We start from the raw sequence: 17350 nt of genomic DNA, 5'->3' as shown, positions 1-17350 counted from the left end.
TTCAGGATGCCAGTGTTTCTCTGCTGCAAATTAAATGCGAGGGCTCTGTCTCTTTGTGTTTCTCTCAGGCTGAGGTGTGCTCAGGGACAGTAGCAGAGGTCATTCAGTCCGTGGTGAACGGTGCAGACGGCTGCATCTTCTGCTTCGGCCAAGTCAAGCTCGGTAAGCTCGTCCGCCGGCCACAGATTAGACAAGTACCTCTGTCAACCGCAGAAAACTCTCATTGCTCTTTGTTAGCCACACTTGCTGTCCACAATTGGCTTAGCGATGCACTGAGGTGAGTCGAGGAATGGAAGATTGGAGGAAAAGGAATGGGTAGCTAGTACGAAGGTGGGGGTGGGTGGTAAAGCGCTACACTCAGGCTTCAGGGCTCAGTCTGTAATTAAAATCTTAGTAATTGACCTGGGCAGTGCTATTAGGCTGAAGGGCTTTTTGTCTCATGCTGGTGTTTCCACCGGCTATAACTCTGCACTGAATGCATCTAAAAAAAAGGTCCTTGGATTAGCTTTTGACTTTTATTTGGCATGCACTGAATATTACTTGTTAGCCACTCTTCAGCCATTATTCATATTTTCATCAGCCGTTGTTAAACACAATAACTCTCAGAAAAGACCCCGTCTCTATTCCCAGGATTTTCTACCCATTGCAGACAGCTTGATGAAATACGTCATTTTACTTCAAACATATATTGAGTTAGTATACACAAAGCAGTAATTCATCTCTGTCCTACTCTCCCTCTCCCTCTCCCATGTCCCCAGGCAAGACATACACCATGATTGGCAAAGACAGCTCCACCCAGAGCCTCGGCATCGTGCCCTGTGCCATTTCTTGGCTCTTCAAGCTCATCAACGAGCGCAAGGAGAAGACCAGCACGCGCTTCTCGGTGCGCGTGTCCGCGGTGGAGATCTTCGGGAAGGATGAGGAGCTGAAGGACCTGCTGTCTGAGGTTTCCACAGGGAGCCTGCAGGAAGGCCAGTCGCCGGGAATCCACTTGAGAGAAGATCCGATCTGCGGCACTCAGGTGAGGAGCATTTCATCTGTCCAGTTTTCTCTTTGTTCGCCGATCCTTTCACTCTCTCTGAGGGCTGGAAAGTATTAGTCTGTCTGAGTATTGATCTTTTCCTCTCTATGATCGACCTCTTCTCCTCGCAAAGATTTTTAAACTTTCTGTGTTCGTGTGTGTGCGCCTGTGCGCGTCTCGCAGGACTTACTCGTCTCCACCCTAGCTGTTCCTGAAATCCTTGCGTTATATCTCTAGTATTGATGGCTTTCTTCTTACCTTTGTATTGACTCTCCTGTCAGCATCCATCAGCATCTATTACCCATGCGTTAGCGTTAGCCCTCGAAAGCACAATCGAAGTATTATTGGGGGATGGTGGAGGACTGCAGATGTGAAGGCACTCACAGGTGTGGCTGTCAGATGTTTTTTTGGGGGAAATCTCTGGACTCAGACTTCAAAGCTTGTGCAGCTCTGTGAAGCTCCTTCCTGCACTTCCTCTCAGCAGTCAATCACCGGCTCCCTTTATGATGCATCTGCCTTGTCTCCCCCCTCTGACTCCTCCCTTTTTATTCGTATCCCACCACTACCATCATCGCATCACAGTGAGGAAAATGCCCCTGCCTCCTGCTCCGCTATTACCTCTCCTAATCCTCCTCCCTATGTGTGCATATCTGCGTTTTTAATTGCCCCCGAGACCCAATCTAATGGGCAAGAATTGTGTGCCGGGCTCCAATTAGCTGGCTCCCCTCTCTTCCGAGTTCCTCTCTTGCACTGTATCCTTTTCACATCTCTCCGCTTTCTAAAGCCCTATGTGGTCTCCTTTGCTCACCCTAACCTGCAGCTCTTCCTCCCCCCCTCCCTCCTCCCTGCAGCTCCAGAATCAGAGCGAGCTCCGAGCCCCGACCGCTGAGAAAGCTGCCTTCTTCCTGGACGCCGCCATTGCTGCACGCAGCACCAGCAGGCCGAATGTCGACGAGGATGAGCGACGTAACTCGCACATGCTGTTCACACTGCACATCTACCAGTACCGCATGGAGAAGAGTGGCAAGGGCGGAAGTGAGTATCGCCGAACTAAAGCCTTTCAATTGCAGAAAACATACAATCTGACACCATCGATTGAAATCCAGCTCCTCGAGTTATTATATTGTCGCGTATTCCAGCTAAAACAAGGACTCTCCACCCTGAAACCATGTGGAGATTGAAGTGCGTATAATAGATGGATGAATGGATGGGTGCAGTTGATGGATGCCTGTAATGATGGATAGTCAATATATTGAGAAAATCCCCCAATTAGGCATTAAGTTAGTGTCAGTTATGCAAATATGCCAAAATGGATGGAGTCTCTATTTCGCAGTGTTTATGGATATATTGGTTTTGACCTCTGCAAAACAGAACACATATAACACGCTCGAGCCCGGAGCATATGAAGCTTTAGTGCACCGCTGACAGTAGTTTAATGATTCTCTCTGCTGTCGTAATAAAAAGCACTCATCCACGTAAGAATGTCACAGCAATCACGGCTGTGATTGTCACAGCTAATATTCTGCATTGGAATTCACTATCGATTGTGTCTGATTCTTTTGATTTTCTGTGACTAACTTTAAGAAACGCCTCATTACCGCGAGCCACACATCTGTGATTGCTGCACTCTGGATGACTTCAGTTTGGGAATCTCTCTCATAAATAAGTCAGGCAGCTTAAACAGAGCTGTGCAGCTTCTGTCATTGTGCCACTGTGCATGAGGAAACTGTATTTTTGGGGATTTTTTTCCCATGCATATTGATATCTGTGTGTGCTTAACTGTGTTTCTTACTGTGTTCTTGGATTCCTGCATCGGCAGATTCTGAATGTGTGTAGCTCAATGTGTGTAATGAGATTTGTGCATATATAATTCATTTGGTGCATGTCTACAAGGGCCTGTAAATGTCTTCACCTTCTCTTTAAACATCCCCTAATTCATCTGGCGCTGTAGAAGTGGGTCTTGCTATTCTTCTCCATGCCAAATGTTTATATAACAGAAGGGTTTTGTTTGTCCTCAGCAAGGATAAAATGAGGAAAAAACCTCAAACCCTATAGCTATGGTCAAACCAGTCATGGCAGGAAAGCAAAATCCACTCAGGAGTGATCTGCCTTAGGTGAAGGTGAAGTCATCCTTGTAGGCTATTATAACAAAAAATGAAAATCAGTCTTTGTAAATGCACCAAATCTATTATTCTTGTCCAAATAACAAAATTTTGTTGCACAAACACAAACCTGCACAAATCCCAGCATGCAAGATTGAATCTTATTACAGACACACCACTATTATTACACACGCACACAAACATCGATATGTGTCCACAAATTGAGATACACAAACGCAAGTCTCACACGCACAAGTCATTTTCCAGCCATAATAGCCCCATAAACACGAGCAGGGAGTGTCCTCATCTGGTTTTTCTTCTGCTGTTGGCACAGTGTCTGGCGGTCGCAGCAGGCTGCACCTTATCGACTTGGGGAGCTGTGAAAAGGTCCTCAGCAAAAGCAGAGACGGAGGGGGAGGCTTGTGTCTCTCCCTCAACGCACTTGGAAATGTCATAATGGCTTTAGCAAATGGAGCAAAGCATGTACCTTACAGGTAAGACAGCCTCCTTTCGGATTCCCGTTTCAGATTGCGAGCCGTTGTGTCTATATGTGAATTGTTTCAGGCAAGCCGCTGCATGTGTTGTCAACCTTGCCTGTTTGCTGTTACCTTTTATTTAGTTTGTTTAGTCATAAAACAGCTTTTCCCAGTGTTGTGCAGGCTTATATTGTCGTAACTCAAGTATAAAAAGATTAGTGACACGTCATTTGGGAGTGTTTTTCCAGTTCAGAGAGTTTAAAACAGCTTACCCAGGAGAAATGTTAGCTGCCGCCATCATCACTCTAAAATATTACTGTGCCATTTGCTAATAATGATGTAAATGCACCCCGTAGGGACAGCAAGCTGACAATGCTGTTGAGGGAGTCCCTTGGCAACATCAACTGCAGAACCACTATGATTGCCCACATCTCCGACTCCCCGTCCAACTACGCTGACTCACTCAACACCATCCAGCTGGCATCCCGGATCCACCGCATGAGGAAGAAAAAAACCAAGGTAACTGATGAGCGCAGACAAACGTTGCTTCTTTATATGTTGCAATGAAGTGATAAACATGTAAGGAATTAAATTCTGGGTTAGGGTTCGGAACGACAGCTTGAAAAATGATGTATTTCTTCTTGAAACACTGTTGCATTAACAGGGTCTAATTATTAACGATCGATTGCAGGTGTATATGCAAGAATCTGCCCACCTCATCTTCATTTCCAAAGTAAAAGCCTGAAAGTAGAACCTGTCAGATCATGCTTTTTATTGATAAGAGATTCCAACAACAACATATACAGTAACAATGTGAAACAACCAGAAATTGAGCGACTCTACCTGCAGCTATACAAATGTTTATGTTTCTATTGTGACTTGCAAGGAGAAGATTAATATGATTCATTTAGGGAAAGAGGGGAGACATCGACTAAAAGAGGGTTCCCACATATTTCCCTCTGGAAATTTCACCCCGCATAATAATCACATTTGAGCACCGTTTCATGTTATCCGTTTCTGTATAATAAATCCTGAGTAATTGTTAGTCAACAAGATATTTAAGCAATGCTGTTATAGCAATCACATTACAAATGTGAAAACTTTGTTTACGCTCATCAAAATTTTTGTCCATTCGGCTCCTACATTTTTCTTTCCTTCTGTAATTTTGGAGCTATTAAGGAATTGAATGTGTGAAAATGTCTGCAAATGAAATATCATCAGAGCAGTAACTCAGACCTAGTTATTCTCAGCTCTGCAACACATAATCATGTAATCAATACTGCTGCCTGAGGATGTGTGTAATGCATTCTCTTGGATTAGGGAAATATGTGCTGCAGATAATTAGGTGGAGCGACAGCATGTATTTATTTGGTATTGGTCCCAGTTATAATTATAATTCAGCACACATTCAGCAATTTATATCATTGACATTAATTTCTGTGTAATTATTGATGTGAACTTTTCACCTTTAGATAAATATTGACTGATAATTTTGCAGGAATAATTGATTATGCTATGAAACAGTTAAGAGATGACTCTACTGTAAATTATGGAGGTTAAAATGGTTTTGTCAAATGAAGAGATTGTTATATTAATTCTTTAAGAAGATAAAACTCCATTACTGTCATCACATAATGAGATCATTTTCAAAAAGACTGATGACTCATCTGCTCTGCAGTATGCATCCAGTTCATCCGGAGGGGAGAGTTCCTGTGAGGAAGGGAGGATCCGCCGACCGCCCCACCTCAGACCCTTCCACCCCCGGACGGTAGCCCTGGACCCAGACCTGCCCTCCCTGCTGAGTGACCCAGACTACTCCTCCAGCAGCGAGCAGTCCTGTGATACAGTCATCTACGTGGGCCCCGGAGGAACGGCAATCTCAGACAGAGAGCTTAGTGACAATGAAGGCCCGCCTGCCTTCGTACCGATCATTCCCTCCCTGAACAAGAAGAGGTCGACAAAGGACGGCCCTCTGGACAAAGACCACTTCTTCAAATGCAACACTTTTGCCGAGCTCCAGGAGAGACTTGAGTGTATCGACGGCAGTGAAGAACCCACTGCCTTTGTTGGAGAAGCCAAGCGAAGTCAAGCAAGTCCCAAGTCAGACAAATCCAAGGAGAGCCAAGGCCCTGTTTCACCAAAGACTGTAGCAACTATTTCTCAAGAGGGCACCTCACCCAAACATTCTCCTAATTCTGCCCCCACACAAACATCCTGCAGTCCCAACGCTAAATCGAAAGTGGACGATTCTCAGAGGCAGTGTATGTCTGCAGAACAGACACCGCTGGAGAGTGTTCAGACTACATGCAGAACCAGTGCTGATGGTGAGAAGATTTTGGCTTCAGAAAGCAAACTGACAACTGCTGCAGCACCGATCTCTGAGCCAGTGGTTAGGGAGAAGGTCTACTTCAACAGGAAAGCTTTACCGAAGCCCGCCCCCCCTCCTTCTCAGCCGAAACAAAATGCTGACATGGAAGAGCGTTCTGGCACCAGAATGCCGCCTGTGGGAATGAGCCACCAGGCTGTGAAGAGGAGGGACCCCTGCATGAGCCCTTTGCTCAGAGCTCCCATAGAGGTGTGCCAGGTGCGCTCCACCTTGAGGGAAAGATGTCTTGACCGGGACATTCTCCGAGCCACTGTCACGCTGCAGCAGCCCGTGGAGCTGAACGGAGAGGATGAGCTGGTGTTTACTGTGGTAGAGGAGCTTTCCATCGGCAGTATCATTGATAAGGGTCGGCCATCGAGCATTATCAGCTTCAACAGTGACTGTTCCCTGCAGGCTCTGGCCTCTGGTTCTCGACCTGTCAGCATCATCAGCAGCATCAATGATGAATTTGATGCCTACACGTCAGCTGAGGGAGGGGCAGATATGAACTTTGCGGTGATCACACCCCTTCAAGGGGGAGCAGCAGAGTGTGCAGACAAAAGGGGGGCATCCATCAGCTCTTGGCTGAGCGAGGTTAGTGTTTGCACCGTGGAAAGTGAAGGAACTCATTCCACTGATGTCTTCCTTCCACAAGCCAAACACATGGGGCCAGAAGCCACGTTTTACTTTGATTCCCTGGACATGTTTCACTGTGTATCCTCTCCAAGAGATGCAAAGAACTCCCTAAATGACAGCGGATTTGGTTTCTCTGAACTGGACAGCGATAGTGGGGCTTCAAGCAAGCAATCCTTAACAAAGTGCCCCCCATCACCAGAATCGGCAAAAGGCTCCCTCAGATTCACATCGAAGATGAATAAAGCACACTCGGTTAGCTCCTCCCCACTTCCACACGGCCCCTCCATGGTCCACTCTAGTCTTCCCAGGAAGATTAAACCTACCTCATCCATCTCTCACAGTAGTAGCAGTAGCAGCAGCAGCAGAGAGCCATCGAGGCAGGAGGCTAAGCAGGAGGATCCTTGGCAACGCATCAACAACCACTCAGAACCTCAGTTTTTGGACTCCAGCAGCACCAGCAAATTTCTCAGAAATCCCCCCAGTGGCATCCCTTCCAGCAAAACATCCAACAACAGCAACAGTGTACCTCGCCCACCAAAGGTGCAGGGGTCTACCTCATCCCAGAGGGTGGTGGATGGCTGCGAGAAGTCGTTCAGTAAGAACCCACCCAGTAAAATGCCTCAGCTGAGACGAGGCGCCACCACACTGGGAACTGTACCCGTCATCCATTCCTCTGCAGACTACAAGGGAGCCCAGGATATTATTGCATCTACCACAAGCCTTAAATTTTCCTCTCTCGGTAAAAACAGCAAGGCTAACTCTCAGAAAGCGAGCAATCTCCCTAATGCTGGCTGCACGTCACCTCCACCACCTCCAGTGAGGAAGTCCAGTCTCGACCATAAGACTAAGACTCTGCTACCCCAAAGTGCCTTAAAGTCAGCATATGGGGAGGCAGGAAAGACCTCTGGAGCAAGGAGTGCTGTATCAGAGGATGAGCTTGAGGTACGTCACAGAGTAGACTCTAATAGCTTCAAAACCTCGAGCCTCACAGCCAAAGTTACTTCTAGCCTGAAAGCCAGAGGAACTCGAGGAGAGGCTGGGCAGCATTACGGCAGTCAAATGTCTTTGGAAAAGTATGAAAGCTTGTCCTTATCAGGTTCTAGAGCTACGCTTAGTAGAGAGAATAGTGGGGCAAGTCTGGGGAGCAGTAGTAGCAGGACCAACAAGTCAATTCCACGATTTGGTATTCCTAATTCATCGAGCTCTCCTATAGCTACGTGTCCATCTTCTCCAAGTGCAGGAAATATCAGCAAAGCGGCTCAGGCCAAAGCTTCTGTAAATCCGAGAACATTAGGAGCCGTTAATGGGAGTAAGGCACGCTCACTGTCTGCCAGCAGCTCTAAGGGCCTGAGCTCCTCCACAAAGTCGTTGGCCTCTGCAGTGAGCAGAAACACCAATGCCAACCTCCCCCCTTCTGGACGAACGTCGGCCCCTCGGACCGCAGCCGCCGTTGCCGTCACCAGTAAGCCGGGAAGAGGAACCATCATGGGCACGAAGCAGGCCATCAGGGCGGCAAATAGCCGAGTGAGCGAACTGGCAACTGGTAACATATCAGGCAAACACATGAGAGGTTCAGGAGATTCAGACAGCGGGAACGACAGCGGGGTGAACGTGAGTGAAGACAAAGCCCCCATCGCCATGCTGCCCTCTCCTTACAGTAAAATCACGGCGCCCAGGCGGCCGCAGCGCTACAGCAGTGGCCACGGCAGCGACAACAGCAGCGTACTGAGCGGAGAGCTTCCTCCAGCTATGGGCCGGACGGCTCTGTTTTACCACAGCGGCGGCAGCAGTGGATACGAGAGCATGATTCGAGACAGCGAGGCCACGGGCAGTGCTTCCTCTGCCCATGACTCCATGAGTGAAAGCAGCATCACCTCTTCAGGCAGGGCGAGGAGCGCCAAGTATCCCAAGAAGAGAGCAAATGGTGAGAAACTCATTTGGGGTTTTGGGGGTTTTCATTGTTCATGGAGTGAATATTAACAAATATTACTGCTACTATTCCAGTTCCATGTTTCTAGGGGAAACTCTGCTCTAAACTTGCACAAGAAATGAAAGCCCTCTCTGAGGAAATAATGAATCCATTATAGTCACAAATTGGTATTTCATTGGATTTCTCTCCTCTTGAATCAGCAGCATATATTATTCATACACATATTTCATATGATAATGAATGGTTCAAACAAGGGGAATGCATAATGGTCCAGTCAGATGGTAGTTTTCTGCAATTTTTGTCCTTTTACAACGCAAATATTAATACTGAGTTGTATTGGCGAGCTTTTACGTACTTCATGCAGTATCGGTTATCGATATCTGATAACTGGTATTGGTACATCCCTAGAGCTCGTATATTTTCGTAAGGATGCCTGTCAGCATTGTCTGAGCACATCTATGGCTTTGTAGGCTTCCAGAGAAGACGGCTGATCCCGGCACCTCTACCGGACACCTCGTCCCTGGGGAAGAAGGCAAGTACGGCAGGCCAGTGGGTGGACTTGCCTCCGATGTCCGGACCACTGAAGGAGCCTTTTGAGATCAAGGTGTATGAGATCGACGATGTGGAACGGCTCCAAAGGCGGCGTCAGGAGGAAAGTGCAGAGGTGGGTGGAGGGTCTCTGCTGACATGTCCGACACGGTGCTTCAGCATGCTCAACTTGTTGTGGATAATGTAATATCTGCCTGAGGGCCTGCGAATCCCACTTCCTAAGCCTCAGCAATTTTTCACATTTGCAACGCTGATGTCATGACGTGCTCAAGATGTGTCGCGTAGACTTTGTCTGTGGGAATTTCTTGGTTCGCTTCTTCCCAGTTTCTTTTTAAAGAACATGACGGGAATGATCCGTCCCAGACGTCTGACCTTCAGTGAGCTCAGTGGCAAATCCTGGAGTTAAAATGTCTGCGCGCCGATTCCCAGAGCCTGGTATTTTGGCAGCACTCCTCAGGAATGTCGAGAGTTCAGGAGGCAATTACTGACAAGGGTTAATTGGTCTGAGTATCAGCGATGAGTGGGCTCACTGCCGACGACAGCTACGCTGATTCTGAAGGGTGTGAGGAAAAAAAGATGATGTGATGAAGAGATTGTTGAGCAAATGCATGATGTGTGCGAGTGATGACGGCCGACCCCGGATCAAATCAGCTGGTCTCGGGACGCCTGATTGCTTTTTATAGCTGCTCCTCTCGTGGATCATTAACTGCTGCAGCCAGTGAGGTATTTTTTCAGAAAAGGTGTTAAATCACCTAAACTTTGATTTACTTTCAATTAGAATGAAAGTGTCTCGAATCATTTTCTCTTGATTATCACTGACAAGTCATGAACAGCATTTCCCTTTTTTTCCTCCTATAGAAGTTTTGATTATATCTGTCGGATCAATATATATTTTGTCCCAGTATTTGCATAAATGATTTTCTTGTTCAACATGTTAACTTGGATTTTCTGTTTTCTTCTGTTTTCTTCAGCAACCATTCCAAGATGTTGATAAGGTGAGTTTCTTTGTTTTATGTTAATGCCTGCAATCTGTACTTAAAATACAGATTTAAAGACTTTGTGTTTATTTGATTGCATATTACACTTTTATTTGAATCATAAAGGATACAATATTGTTTTTATGAATAGGAAAATATTTCCCTTTGGACTTCATTTCCCTCTAAAGGAAGCCTTTTAAATTCAATTCGGTTTCATTTATACGACACCAATTACAACATCTCCATGTAGTGGGACTTTACATTCAAATAAAATACAGAGGATACAAAGGAATCCCACATGAACTGCACAGTGAACAAGAAAAAGGGATTTTCATCAGAAAGAAACCTCCAGCAGAACCGAGCTCAGAACTCGGCGCTTTCTGATTGGAGCAGTTGAAGGAAGAAGTGACAGTGTGCAGAAAGCAACAGAGAGCACTGAATCAGATGTGCAAGCACCTTAAAGTTCCGCTCACGTTTTCAAGTGAAAACAAAAAGGTTTTACTCCCGATTTTACTTTTAGAAAACCTAAAATAGCAGCAATAGTCTTTATCCAGCTGTTCTGTGCAGCTTGTGTGTTTCATGCATTGTCTGTACTGACCTACCTCTGTCCTCCTCTCAGGGCCTGCTGTATTTTAACAGTAAGCTGAAGATGCTGGAGAGAAGGCAGCAGCAAGTGAGAGAGCTGAGGGTGAAGCATCAAGTGTTGTTGGAAGAGTTGGAGGACACCAAAGCCCGACTGATGATGGACCCCAGCAAGTGGCTCGGAGAGTGTGAGTTGGCCTTCCCTTCACTGTAGACGGAGGCACAGGGTGCGACTGAGAGTAAACTCTAAGGAACAACCTAAACATTGCTCCGTTTGGATATTTATTCCTTAATCTGACATTTGGTTTATGTTCACTGGGTTAAATTATTTTCCTCAACATCTGCTTTGATGCAGTTTGTAAGCTATTGATCAGAATCCTAAGCTCAGTACTCAGTATCAGCAAGTAAAGAAAGGTTTTTATTCATGGTCCTTTAAAAAAAGTGATATCTGTTCATCCCTAGTTTTTATCTTTAGTATCACTGGGAACCAATGGCCATTGTAGATAACAAGAAACAAGAAAAATGAAATAACGGCAGTTGCCCAAACCCATTCCTCTCTTTAAGCCCCGCCCTTCTTTACTTGTCGACATTTTGATGAAAAACCATGTAACATGAATTTCTAATGTCAACAGTTGAGGTGGACCAGAACTTGGACAAAGAGTCTCCGGAGTACCTGGAGGCTTTGGCTCAGGCCACGGAGGAGCTGGAGTTCTGCGTCAACCTGTGCAAGTCCCACGTCATGATGGTCACCTGCTTCGACATCAGCATGTCGACGCCCGTCACCCAGGAGGGACTGCGAGAGGTTGAAGTCTGAGGACGCAAGGAGGTCGAGGTGAAAGGACAAGGAAGTGAGACGATAAAAGGTTCATGAAATGTAGCAGTTCTGGAATGAAGACCAAGAGACCGAGATGAGATGAGATGAGGTGGGATGAGATGAGATGAGATGAGAGTGGATCTTTACACGAAAACAGAGGAAATCTTTACTGTCAAGCTACAGTGCCTCGTTGTCTGGGACATGGCAGAGAAATGAAACGCGAGCACAAATGCCGTCGCTGCTGTGGCACGGCAGTGGCCATTAATTACTAAAGAGTCAATGAACAACACCTGGAAGTGCCTTTTTTACTGTTTTTTTTTTTTTTTTTTTGCTTTGGGTCATTATTTTTCATACGGTGCAGGTATCTTAAACGTACCGAAGCAAACCCTGAACTTAATTGCTTTTAAGAAAAATATTTTATATTGCATTGTATAGTGTATTTAAATGGATATGTGGTGTGTACAAATATCCTTTGAAGGGGGGGAAAACAAAGAAAGAAAAAAAAAAGAAGAAGCAATAAGCTAATGTTATTGCGCTCCCAGACTTTGCCTTTTCTCTTGTTTCAAACCTCAGTCAACATTTTATCCATGTCCATTCAGCCTCTTGCGCCTTATGTTAACTCTCTGGTTCTGTACTTTTCTAGATTCTCAAACTGGACTATGTTATCTCATCATTTGCTGTTGTCACTCAGCCCCTGCAGGTGGTCGCCTGCAGGGGAGAGTGAATGTTTTTTCCCTCCAGTTGCCTTGATCAAAATGGGTCTCAGTGGATGCACTAAGGTAGAGCAGCATTTATGTTGGGGGACGGGAAGCTTATTCAGAGCCCTGCTTGCCGTGTTTATCTCACTCAAAATAAGAGATTAAGCCAAAACATATCAATCAGAAGAGCACTGTGACGGACAGTGAGTGATTATTTGTGATTCAGCCATTCTTTCTGCTGAGAGACTTAACCTTCCCTTCAACAATAGTGAATGGCGACGCCAACGGCGGTGCTCATCAGTTTCTCTCCAAATGGGCTTGGACTGTGGGCTTTCTGTGTACTGTAAAACAAAAAAGGCGTTGAGTTTCTGCCAGAGTTTAACACAATACTCTTTGCAAGCCCGACCAAGCCTATAGGCTCTATGCATTCCAGTACATTCAAAAACCTCAACACAGCCTCTTTCACCCCCCCCCCCCCACTCCACCCCCACTCTACTTCTTTTTAAGTAGACAAATTAGGCATATTGATCTCGACTCCAGAAATGCTGTGTCTCTCATGAAAGGAGGCAGTGAGCGCGGTATATTTAGCAAAATCAATCCTGATATCTGCTCTGTAAAGCTGCCAGAATGTGCTTCTGAATCAAACCGCTGACACAGAATGAACAAAGATGATCGTTGAAAAAATAAAGAAACAGTCTGGCTTTGATGTATCTTGTAAGTGTTTGGTTTCTATATCTATGACAAATATGATTTAGTTTTGTTCCTTTACAAAAAAAGTACTCTCTCAGGCCCTCTCTGAAGATGCTGCATGAGATTTTTTAGTCATTTTTAAGAATGATTTCTACTCCATTTTTACCATTCTAATTTTTTACGATAAGTTCAGTTTTCACTGATGTGTGGGGTTAGGCTCATAAATTAAATAACTATTACCAAACAAGACCTTTTTTCCAAGAAATGATTATATGTGAGGTCATATTTCATATCAAAACCCATATTTTCTAATATCTTTGTTTTTGTATAGGATTTTCAAACCCTGTGTATAAATGTATGATACGGCAGCTTGTGTTTTACTTTTACAGTACCTGTGAATAAAATGTTTCTTCTTACGGATGATTTGAAGTTGGATGTTTTTTCACACAGAGGTTCACTGCAAATGCACATATATGTACTCCCATTGTTAATGTTCCTAACGTATTGTTCTCTGCACGCTTCATTATAAAAAAGAAACAGCACCCACTAGTGGCCTGGCGTGCTAACTACATAATTTTCAGTGTTTCTACCATTATTGGGTAAACTGACGTCATGAAACCTTTCTGAAACGAATATGGAAAAATGTGTGTTTTCATTTGAAATGTGTAAACAATACCTTAGAAAAGGATGTTATGACATCACAGTCGTGGACATGCCAACTTTCGTGAATATAAGAGCAGAAGCCTTTAAAAGAAAAGCAATGTACATTAACGCAGGTCTTTTCAGAATCTACAAATAGCTTCTGTTCCTATTTGGGATCTCTGGTGCCAGAAATGGGTCCCAAACCTCAGGGTGGAACTGCAGACTGAGAATGTATTAATTTTTTTTTACAAAATTAGACAAAATCAATAAATCTGAATCCAACCAATTCACACACATTCTTCAGCCACTTCATCAGGTACACATGAACAATGTAATGAGATCCTCTCTGAAGGCGCTGCAGCGGACTCAGCCTTCACAGAGGTAATTATATTCAGATTTGCTTGAGACCCTCAGAGAGATTTTAATTTAACTCCGTTTTTTTTTTTTTTATTTGTAATTTGCATCTGTATTGAGCTTCACATTGAGACATGTTCCGATTATTTCAATCACCTAACAGGTGTACATGAGAAGACCAGAATATAACGAAGCATATAATGTAGTCCAGGTCACCACCACAATGCAGTCTATAGTGTCAAAAATAATATATAGAACATATAATAGTGCCTTCAAATAACTTGTATTTGGCACTCCAACAATTGAATTGAGTGTATGGAAATAAAACTTAATTAGACAACAAAAATGCAGCATTGTTCCAGCACCAACACGACTTCATCGAACTGTTTCAATAATTATAGCAGTTGATCTCACCTCCATCATCCTTTTAGAGACTCTTCCTCCTTAAAAGCAGCCGACCTTGTCGACCTCGACACACACCAGGGGCTACAGTCATCACAGCTCTTCCCACAAGATTTACAGATGTTTGTTCACATTATCTCTGACTTTAATGCAGCCTTTCCTTGTAAACCGCTGTAGAAACTAGGTGACCTATGTTCCAGCAGTTCAGTGCTAGAACACTGGACATCCTGAGCAGGACATCCACTTATCCTGAAGACAGGCACACCACAGGGATATGTACTCAGCCTCTTCTATTTCTCCCTTATCACTGTTGGCCCACCTCCACCACTTACACTGCCAACTGCTGACACCAGTGTTGTAGGTCTGATATCAAACATGAGAAACAATCTGAAGAAAGAATCTGAGAGTATGATTCCATGTTGTTTTCAGAATAACCTGGACATTAACCTCACAAACATCAAGAAACTGATAATGGGGAGGTACGGATGGCGGAGAACTTTTTTGGTGTGCAAGCCTCAGCTGGACAACAAAGATCTCCCATCAGGAAGCTGGAGGTCGAACGTACCCGGGGTTTTTACAAAAACGGATATTTCCCTCTCTACGTTTACAAAAAAATCTTAATTGACACTGGCCAGCATATACACCTGGATCAGAGCTGCTATGAGCATGCCAAACCCGTGGGGGTGTAGCGAGAAGCATGAAGCCATGATAGCCAATGAGAATCGTGCTAAAAAAAAACATCACGTCACGCATTGTGACGGATCCTCCTTCAGATACAAACGGAGACACACTTTTTCTAATTCTCCCCTGAGGCCAGAGTTTTCAGGAATAATTGTTTGTGGTGACTTGTAGCTGTGTTTATGTGTAAATGCAAGGCCCAAATGCAGAGAAATATCACCATTTTTTAAATACAACGTGGCCTTAGATAACTTCCTGACCTGTTGTGTGGTCCTCCAGTTCTACAGCGGAGACGAGGAAAGAGCTGGTCCTCGAGGGCCTCAGTCCTGCCCGGGTTCAATGTGCCTTCACTTTAACATGGTTGATTGGCTCGTTATTTGGCTCCATGCAGAGCTTCATCATGGTACAATAAAATCCAGTAGTGTTGAAGCAGTGGAACCTTGAAAACTTTCTGCACTGCGGCCCTTAAGGACTGGAAATGCCCACGTCTCTGTTCAACCTCATTTCCACTGCGCAGCATGTGGCAGTACGATACGTCACCACATGGTACGGTATCGGTTTTCGTGCGTTTCCACTTAAAAAAGTTGAGGAGTGATACAGAAAGTAGTGTACACAACCGCTACCATGTTTAGTCACGCCTCTGTTCAGGTACCTGGCACTTCTGAATGGGTCCGATAAGGTCAAGCTACAACGCAGCTGTCTGCTGATTGGTAGTAAACAATCGTCATTCTGGACAAGCCGCAATATTTAAATAGCTCATCTGCCATATAAACCCTCCCATTTTTGTTTATATACTTTGTGCTCACTGGTTGTTTTGTTGACTTGTTTTATTGAAACGATATTTATTGCGTTTTTCTTGACTATTTGTTTTGCATCATATTTGTGGATTTTCATAAACTACTCCCACATTCGGTCCAGATTCCCATCAGCTTATTATAAAACACAAAAAAATATGTCTAAATTAGTGGATGCTATTTGGGGGTGGGCTGGGGGGTAACAAGGATGTCTATGTGTTTTGGTATGAGTACAGGTGTTTTCTCCGGTTCTCAGGACTCGATGGGCTTCTCGGGTTGTCAGTGTAGAGCTTCTTCCTCACATTAAACACTAATTCATCTTCTTCACAGAGCCTTTAAAGTGAAAGTCAGGATGAAATGGTGGGGTCCCGAGGGGATGAAAACGATTTGGTACCCCTACAATTATTGGACGCTGCATCTGTCCCTGGGAAGCTGCTGGTCAACAGGCCTTGTGTCCAGATCACATTTATTTTGACCGTTGCGGCTAGACATATTTTATTATGTTGACCTACATCTGATTCTCGTGATTACACTTGCCTACATCGTCAGAAACGTTGCACATTGATACTTGTAGTGTTTTTAATAAACTCCAGGCTTCTTCTGAACCAAGCACTAAGTGAAAAGCCATGGATAATGACATTTGTTTGATGGTAATGTCGCAGTGCCGGAGAAGCTCGCCAAACCTCGCCAGGATTTTGAAGCAGAGAAGAAGGAAAGGGGATATAATTAGATCTTATGCATATGCTGCAATTATTTCCTCCCCTCCTTAAAGACTGAGAAATCATGTGACCACCGCAACTGGCGATTATGCTGAATTTTCCTCCTGTTGGACAGCTTCGATGCTTCTCATTTCTTTACCACGTGCTCAGTATGCGGCAAAATATCTCCGATACATATAGGATTTATTTCCACATATGACTGACGCTTGTATCCAATCTCAAAATGCCTGAATGTATCCTTTCCCTGCTCACATTGTACCAAAGCATATCCGGTCTGTACTCCATAGAGCAAAAAAGTTGGAATTGAATTGGAATTAAAAACAGCCTGAGATTCTCAACAAAAACACGGTTGACAAAATGGGAATCATGACAGAAATTTCATGATTAGATCTGAAAATAGACTTAGCCGGAATCAAATGATCCATGTATGACCAATCTAAATACTTCTACTTCTCTCGTTCGTTGTTTATTTCTGTGACAATGCTTCCTCGCTTCTTATTAGTCATTATTTATTCGGTGCCTTATTTTATAAGAACATGCATTTCTGCAATGAGCAGCAAAGTGCCTGTCCATGCCAACTGGGTGGACTTTCAGCTCGTTCACAATATGATTGCTGGAAATGGAGAAATAACATATTTGAATCATTTTAATTTCATCCATCATTTGTCATTTATCTTGAGATTTTTAATGATGAAAATATGGCATTTCTTGTTGACATGTGAATTCTCATCCGAGAAATGATCCATTGCTAACTTGTAATTGTACAAGCTGCCACATGAATGCACCATTATGTGTTTTTGTTATCTGTGGAAACTTGAAACTGGCTACATGGTTAACACTGGAGCAAAAAGATGGAAAATGACATTTTCCTTCAATCCTTGTCTGTCTAGTTGACCTGCTTGTTCAGTGGAAAACGATTCT

General features: G+C 44.3%; 1 protein-coding gene across 1 annotated transcript in view; it reads left to right on the top strand.

The window, feature by feature from the left end:
* kif26ab (kinesin family member 26Ab) overlaps nucleotides 1–13231 on the top strand; it is a gene marked incomplete at its 5' end in the record, with an annotated part of 84877 nt that extends 71646 nt beyond the window's left edge. The window contains 10 exons of the mRNA XM_080513215.1: nucleotides 69–162; nucleotides 759–1021; nucleotides 1873–2056; nucleotides 3458–3617; nucleotides 3956–4118; nucleotides 5278–8524; nucleotides 9001–9194; nucleotides 10051–10074; nucleotides 10676–10826; nucleotides 11271–13231. Of these exons, the coding sequence (XP_080369341.1) occupies nucleotides 69–162; nucleotides 759–1021; nucleotides 1873–2056; nucleotides 3458–3617; nucleotides 3956–4118; nucleotides 5278–8524; nucleotides 9001–9194; nucleotides 10051–10074; nucleotides 10676–10826; nucleotides 11271–11452 (4662 nt within the window). The 3' untranslated portion in view covers nucleotides 11453–13231. The remainder of the gene's footprint in view (nucleotides 1–68; nucleotides 163–758; nucleotides 1022–1872; nucleotides 2057–3457; nucleotides 3618–3955; nucleotides 4119–5277; nucleotides 8525–9000; nucleotides 9195–10050; nucleotides 10075–10675; nucleotides 10827–11270) is intronic.
* Between the last annotated feature and the right edge of the window lie 4119 nt (nucleotides 13232–17350).

The sequence above is a fragment of the Blennius ocellaris genome (assembly GCF_963422515.1).
Source record: "Blennius ocellaris genome assembly, chromosome: 17".
Lineage (NCBI taxonomy): Eukaryota > Metazoa > Chordata > Actinopteri > Blenniiformes > Blenniidae > Blennius > Blennius ocellaris.
This window is presented reverse-complemented; position numbering and strand designations above follow the sequence as displayed.